The sequence below is a fragment of the Phaethon lepturus genome, unplaced genomic scaffold (assembly GCF_000687285.1).
Source record: "Phaethon lepturus isolate BGI_N335 unplaced genomic scaffold, ASM68728v1 scaffold44291, whole genome shotgun sequence".
Taxonomy (NCBI): Eukaryota; Metazoa; Chordata; class Aves; order Phaethontiformes; family Phaethontidae; genus Phaethon; species Phaethon lepturus.
In genome coordinates, this window is record NW_010520676.1 from 233 (window position 1) to 6854 (window position 6622).

A 6622-nucleotide genomic window follows, 5' to 3' on the forward strand; every position below is an offset into this window, starting at 1 on the left:
TGTCCCGCCAGCCGAGCAAGTCCTCCTCCAGGTCGGGCTGCTCTTTTCTGAGGGGGCTGGTGGTGCCCCCAAGGCCACCGTGGTCAGAGACCTGGGTGCACTTGTCGAGGCTGCAGACTGCGGGTGGCTTTTTGGAGGCCTGAGGCCTGTGACGGTGGGTGAGTTGGTGGCTGCACTGAATGGCTACGCAGCACCCCCAAAGCAGGAGCAAGATGCTGCGGATCTCCCCAGTAAGGACAGCGCATACACTGCTGCAGCTGAGAGAGCAGCAGATGTTGGCTCGGTGTTTCTACACCTGCTTGTGAAGCTAGAAGCTGCCAAGTCCCAGGAGTCTCTGGGTGTCCCCGTGGTGGGTCCAATCCTATGCCGTGTGATGGGACCCATTTATGTCTTTGCCGCAACACATGTTGTGGAGAGGCCCTGGACAAACGCGAGGTCTCAGTCAGTGGCACAGGAGCTGCTGGCATTGCTGGTTCAGGCTGCAGGCTGCGGGTCAGTGGCTGAATTCCTTCGGGGAAAGAACGAAGATGAGGAAGGAAGATTTGCAGCAGTGATGGGGCTCCTAAAACAGGAGTTAACCAAGTGAGTAGGAAGGAGAGGGCAGCAATGGAGAGGGTGGTGTGTGTGGCTGGCCTCTACGTAGAAAATACTGGAAGCTTTTGGGAAACCATGTGAGCTCAGGCATTACAAGGCACTAGATGATAAATATGGGGCCAAGGGCTTTACAAATACCCCATAATTAAAGGTGAGGCTGGGAGAATCAGTCATGAGCTTACTGTCAGCTGAGAGGCCCAGATGCGTAGGAAGTGAGCATTCGTTAGTTCCACTGCTTGCTGAGCTTAATGTTTGTATTTCCAGAGATACTTGGAAGCGCAACCCTGCCACAAAGCATGTGTTCTCCTGGACGCTGCCTTATGTCACCCGGCCCTGGCTTGGCCATTACCTGGAGCGTGTCCTCCCGCCGTCACTGCTCATCTCAGATGACTTCCGGGAGGAGAATAAAATCCTGGGTGTGCGCTGCCTGCATCATATCATTCTCAACGTGGTAAGAGGCTTGAGAAATTAGATCCCTTTCTGAGTGTTGTTTGAAGGAAGGGTGCATTGGACGTCTGTTAGGATTCCTAACTTGTAATTCTGGTTCTGCTGTTAACCTACAATTCTGCTCCATCTTCCATACTGTCCCTGTGTGTTTGTGTAGTTCTTACATGTGTTAACACTAAGCGAAGAATTGCTTTGCCACCTTTTGAACTCAGCGAATCCACATATCGGCCTGACAATGGTTTGCAGAGCAGGGTATTAAAGTAATGCCAGTAGAATTGAAAAACAGCAGCTGGGGAGGCAAAGGAAGGTGGCTGCTAATGTGCATGGCAGGGTTTAACCTGCATTTATTATGCCACCTGCTCCCACTTTCTTGTAAGCAGTGTTCCTAATGCACAGTATGTGCGAGGGTTGTTTTTCTAAGTCCTGGGTTTGCGAAGGCTGTTCTCTTTTATTAGGTTAAGTGGGTGCTGAATGTGATGCACAGGAATAATGTTCTGTTCTCTGTTGTTGCAGCCAGCTGCTGATCTGTGCCAGTTCAACAGGGCTCAGGTTGTGTACCATGCCCTTTACAACCACCTCTATTCGCGAGAGGCCCCTCTCATCCAGGTAGGACAGTAGAACTTCATTTTAATCTGCCTTGCGGTATCACCTGTCAGCCCCACGAGGAATAGCCAGCATAAGGCATGAGGAAGCAGAACCTGTTACCTTGCAGACAGTTCAGTCAGGCTGTTTAACTAGCCAATGCTTGTGGCCAAGAGACAAAGTAACTCAGTGGGTATCAGGAAGATCTGAAAGAGGAGGGAGCCTTGCTGAAGAGGGGTGGTAACAGGTAGTAGTTGGGTCTCTCAGGTGAACTGCAGCAGCTGTGGGTGGTCAATTGGAAGTTACTGGTGCTTTGGAAAGAACATCAGCAGGATTGCCCAGATTTACTGTCTTGCACCAAACCAGGCAGTACTGCTGTGCCTGCTAGACTTGCTGCCGATCCTGGAGAGAGCCCAGCGGCAGCAGAAGCAAGCCAGACCAACCACCCCCTGTGATGAGGTGCTGCAGCTGGTTCTGACCCACATGGAGGCAGAGCATCACCTTGTGCTGCGGCGGGTGTACGCCAGGACCCTGCCTGCCTTTGTGCAGAGGTGAGAGCAGCAACTGCAGCCCTGCAGGGCCTTGCTTTGGCCTTGGTCTGCATCTCCCTTCTCAGCACATGTTTCTTCCTGTCAACAGACTTGGCATTCTGATAGTGCGGCACCTGAAGAGGCTGGAGCGAGTTATCCTGGGGTATCTGGAAGTCTGTGATGGCCCTGAGGAAGAAGCCCGACTGGGAATACTGGAGACTCTGCAATGCATCATAGAGCATGCTTGGCCCAGGTAGCTGTCTGGGGGTGAAAGACACTGCAGGAAGCATATCCTGAATGCTGTCACTCTTTCAGAGCCAAAGTTACCTTTGCTTGAGGAAAAGGCCCTGAAATCTTAAGGGAAAATCTGTCACAGGGAGGAATTACTGCTTTGCTGAAAAACCTGTCCCAAAAATTAATCTGGGTCCTCATTTTGATCTGACTTCTGCCTGTTCTAGAAGCATCAATTTGGCTAAAAACTGAATCCCTGTTCTCTGCAGGGCAGAACCGTGGAGTAAGCCCTGTTCTGTGAATTGGGCTGCCCCAATGACAGGCGTTCCCGACACACGGTCCTGTGTGTTCAGGGCCAGTGTCCTCCCTCTGGTGGGCATACTGAGCGAGGCAGCTTCTTCAGCCTCCTCGCTGAAGCAGTTGCTCATCTTGGGCCAGGTGTGGTCCTGTTCCACACGTAAATGGCAACTAGCAGCTTCTGCCTGAAGTCTAGGAACTTAGCAATCTAGAACTGCTAAGCAAGGCTGTGCTTTCCTCTGGCTTGCAGAGGATTTAGGGTAAGGCACACTTGCTGTTTCTCTTCACAGAATGGCATGTAGACTCCCCGTGCTCCTCGAAGCCCTGCTGAAGATGATCTGGGATGTACATACTGACCAAGGTTCAACGCCTGAGTTGGTAAAAGCCACCTTGCTCCAGGGGGCCACTGAATGCCTCATCCTGCTGGATCGCTGCTGTGAAGGGCAAGTGAAGGTGAGCTGGGGAACCAACCCTGCTTCATCTCAGATCCCTTCTCCCTTAGAAGGGGCAGCATGGTGCATGCAAGAGCCCGCCTGCTTCCTCAATCAAACAGTATTTTGAAAGCATGCTTCCACCCACCTCAGCATTAGTACTTGACTTGATTGACAAGTCACTTGATACATATCGACAGGTATCTATATGTGCTTTGTGCAATTCTGATCCAACAAATAGCTTGTGGAGGTTTGATAACACCATAAATCTGAGTGTGCCAAGGCACTGGGAATTGATGCTTTTCTTGTTCCAGGTCCTGCTGGAAGGCGTGTACAGCAGCTGTGAGGAGAACTGTGTCCGGGAATGCATCAGAAAAGTGCAAGAGAACACGTGAGGCGTGGCTGATCAATGCTCACCCTACTTTTTGTACAGTAAATTTTTTTTTATTTAAAGTTACTGTCTTTCTCATCCTACCCGTTAGCCCCATACTTCCCCAAACCAGATACACTTGTGTGCTTGCCTAGCCACATGCTGGCTTCTCCAGCTTTAGAACAAAGCAGCAGTGCCCCCCAGTCCAGGCTCCATCCTGGAGCATGATCCAAACTGAACCTTGTGTGGTTGTAGAGAAGGTGAGGAGTCGTCTTCCTTAAAAATGCACTTTGTGCAGGAATTGTACAAACTTGCTGCAATTGCCTGGGGTTGGGACAGAAACCCTTCTTTTCTTAAAGGAAGTTATTAGTCTAGAGTATGGGGAAAAAAAAGTAAGTAATTTTTGCAGGTCCTGTAGAGTGGCGAAAGCTGGGAGGAGTTCTAGTGGCACATCTTGCAGTCCTGTCGTTCAGTACAAAATGCAGGTTCAGGAAGGAGTCAGGCTGCTTTTGTTTTGGTGGTTGGCTCTGTTTCTTCTTCATACTCTATTTCAATGTAGGGACGTTTTCTTCTGGCTGGTCCTTTCAGGGGAGTTTTCCCTTTAGATTTGGAGTAAGAGGCTTTCTTCTCTACTTCTTCCTCCTCTTCCTGCTCCTCTTCACTACTTGTCTCCAACTTATCCATGTCCTGAGAAAGAGACAAGAGTGATGTCAAAGCATGCTGTGTAACTAAACCTCCTCTCTGCAAAATTATCTTGTGTATCTGATTCCATTTTATAATTCCTGACTCCCAGCTGACTAGCCAGAGGAGTTGGGGTGTAGTGGACACAGTGCAGTCAGACTGTATCAGTATGTTCCACAAATCTGATTTTGCTGTCTCTTTTCCCATCACCAGAGGTACCTAGAGGGTGAAGGTTACTTTCAAACAGCTTAGCCTGACCGTTTATACCTGGTGCTTCACCTACCTCAAAGTCGCTGAGCTCACTGTCATCTGCTTCCACAAACTCTCTTTTATCCATGTCCTGTAAGAAATAAAATCAGAAGCTAGTACATGCACACTGAGCACAATACAGTGTCATTACTCGCAACAGAAGAGCCATCAAAGTCACCACCTGCAGCACACACATGCTTTTTCTGAGTTTTATCTCTTCTACTCTGTTCTTCTCACCCTGATGTTCACACTACACTGCCCAACATGTAGGTGAATCGGAGGTGCTTCACCAGGTTGGGCAAGGATTAACTGTGGTGCTGTGGCTGAAGGCATTACCTCATCATCTTCTTCCTTCTCTGCATCGGACTCACTCTCGCTTTCTGCATCTTGCTGTTGTAGAGCTTTGTCAAAGGCGTGGATGGGGAAGTTGTAAATGTCTCCATACTGAAAAGGAAAATGTGGATTTTGTTTAAGTCACAGGAGGAAGACAGCTGTTGGTGGTAGGGTCATCTAAAGCCTACGGTCTGCACGGAGGCAGTATCAAACTAGGGTGAACTTGTGGTTCAGCCCCTTCCCCAATTCTGAAATATGCACTCCTGTACAGAAAACGAGGGGCTCTGTGTTTTGGGGAAGCAAGTCCTCCAGCCTGTTTTGAAGCCACGCAAGAAGGGGAGTGTGCAGTCATCCCCTACCCCTCGTACACGGTGGTGCTTCTCCTTCATACCAATGCCCATGTCCCTGGAGAACCAGCAGGACAGAGGGCAGTAGGAGCAGTTTTATGGCTGTGGTCTGAAGGCAGTGATCCTTACTGTATCCTGTTTCAGTCTTTCCAGTAATTCCTTCTCAATGGCATTATCCAGCTGAGCAGCAATCAGGGCTTTCTCCTGATGGAGCAAAGAGGAGCTGTGTCAGTACTTTCAAAGACATGTGAAACAGAAGCAATAGACAGGAGATGACATGAAGGAATGGTTATTACCTCTCTTCTCTTTTCTCGCCTTTCTATCTTTCTGCGTAAAGGAACGAGCTTCCTCCTACAGCAAACAAGTACTGGTTAGGGAATCTGTCAGCCTCTTGTGTAGCAGATGAGCAAATGCTCATTCAGGGCAACAACCACAGAATCATTAAGGTTGGAAAAGACCTTTAAGATTATCAAGTCCAACCAGCAGTTGTATCATTAGAAACGTGGCTGCAACTAGTTTAAGTGTGTTTATATACTCAGACTACACCACGGTTAAATCCGTTTCAGCCAGGTTCATCTACAAGCCTGCCAAAACCTCAGGAGAACAGCTAAGTGCACTGGGGCTCTGCGTACAGCCAGTGGCTCAGGGGCCAGACTGTGGCTTGATAAGCCAAACTGTGGTCACTCTTAGTTGTGTCACTTACTGTCGCTTGAGTGTCAGCTTCCGGATGCGGATGAGGTACTGCGTGATCTTAGTAAATCGCTGCTTGCATTTGTGTCGGATGAACCGTGGCCAGTAGATGAGGTTCTCGTCTATCTCTTCCAGTGCTTTCTCATAGTTCTTGCTTAGCAGGACCTGGGGCGGGGGAAAGGGAAACTATGGAGTGACAACAAAGCGGGGAAATATCTGCTCTTGGGAAGGAGGCTCATAGCTCCCTGCCCACCGCTGCCTCTTGGTAAGTCACACTAGAGCACGCTTGGTTAGCAGTCTGCTCTCACTAACGCACCCGCTCCCAGAGTCGCCGGGGAAAAGCTGCCCGCTCTATCGTCTTCATGTACAGGTAACACCGACCTAAAGAAAAGAGAAATGTGATCCCAGGAGAGAGATCGAGCTTGTCCCCAGCAGTGGGAGAGTGCTCAGAGCTGGGGTGCCCTCAGGCAGGTGGTATTCGCCCCCTCCCCACCCAGGAGATTGTTCATTGCTGCCGCCACACTCTCACCTTTCTCCTCCCTGATGGTCGCATACTGGCTGTTTGCCAGCGGGCAGGAGGAACGGTTGCACAGGCCAGTCAGGTTATACTCATTGCGGCAGAAGTTCTGGGTTTTTGTCCTGGGAAGGAGAGCGGTGCGAGGTGCGATGGAGGGGAAGGGCGGGGGTACCCCACCGCACGCCCTGCCCCACATGGCCACCTACCCCGTTCTCCGCAACCCTTGTGCGTGGCCGTGGTAGCACTGGGATGAGCAGAATGTGCTACGGCATGAGGGGCATCCAAATTTGTCCTTCCCCTTCCACTCCTTGCTGAAGCATCCT

General features: G+C 50.2%; 2 protein-coding genes across 2 annotated transcripts; one reads left to right on the forward strand and one right to left on the reverse strand.

The window, feature by feature from the left end:
• Positions 1-7: 7 nt before the first annotated feature.
• On the forward strand, positions 8-3564 carry TTI2 (TELO2 interacting protein 2; the record flags this gene model as incomplete). The annotated part of the gene is made up of 7 exons (XM_010297464.1): positions 8-582; positions 859-1045; positions 1555-1647; positions 1990-2174; positions 2263-2406; positions 2972-3134; positions 3427-3564. Coding segments are annotated over 7 exons (1428 nt in total), but the record flags the coding sequence as incomplete, so codon positions are not given.
• Positions 3565-3980: 416 nt separating this feature from the next.
• Positions 3981-6421, reverse strand: MAK16 (MAK16 homolog (S. cerevisiae); the record flags this gene model as incomplete). The annotated part of the gene is made up of 8 exons (XM_010297465.1): positions 3981-4169; positions 4447-4503; positions 4749-4856; positions 5222-5296; positions 5389-5443; positions 5796-5947; positions 6099-6163; positions 6312-6421. Coding segments are annotated over 8 exons (811 nt in total), but the record flags the coding sequence as incomplete, so codon positions are not given.
• Positions 6422-6622: the final 201 nt, after the last annotated feature.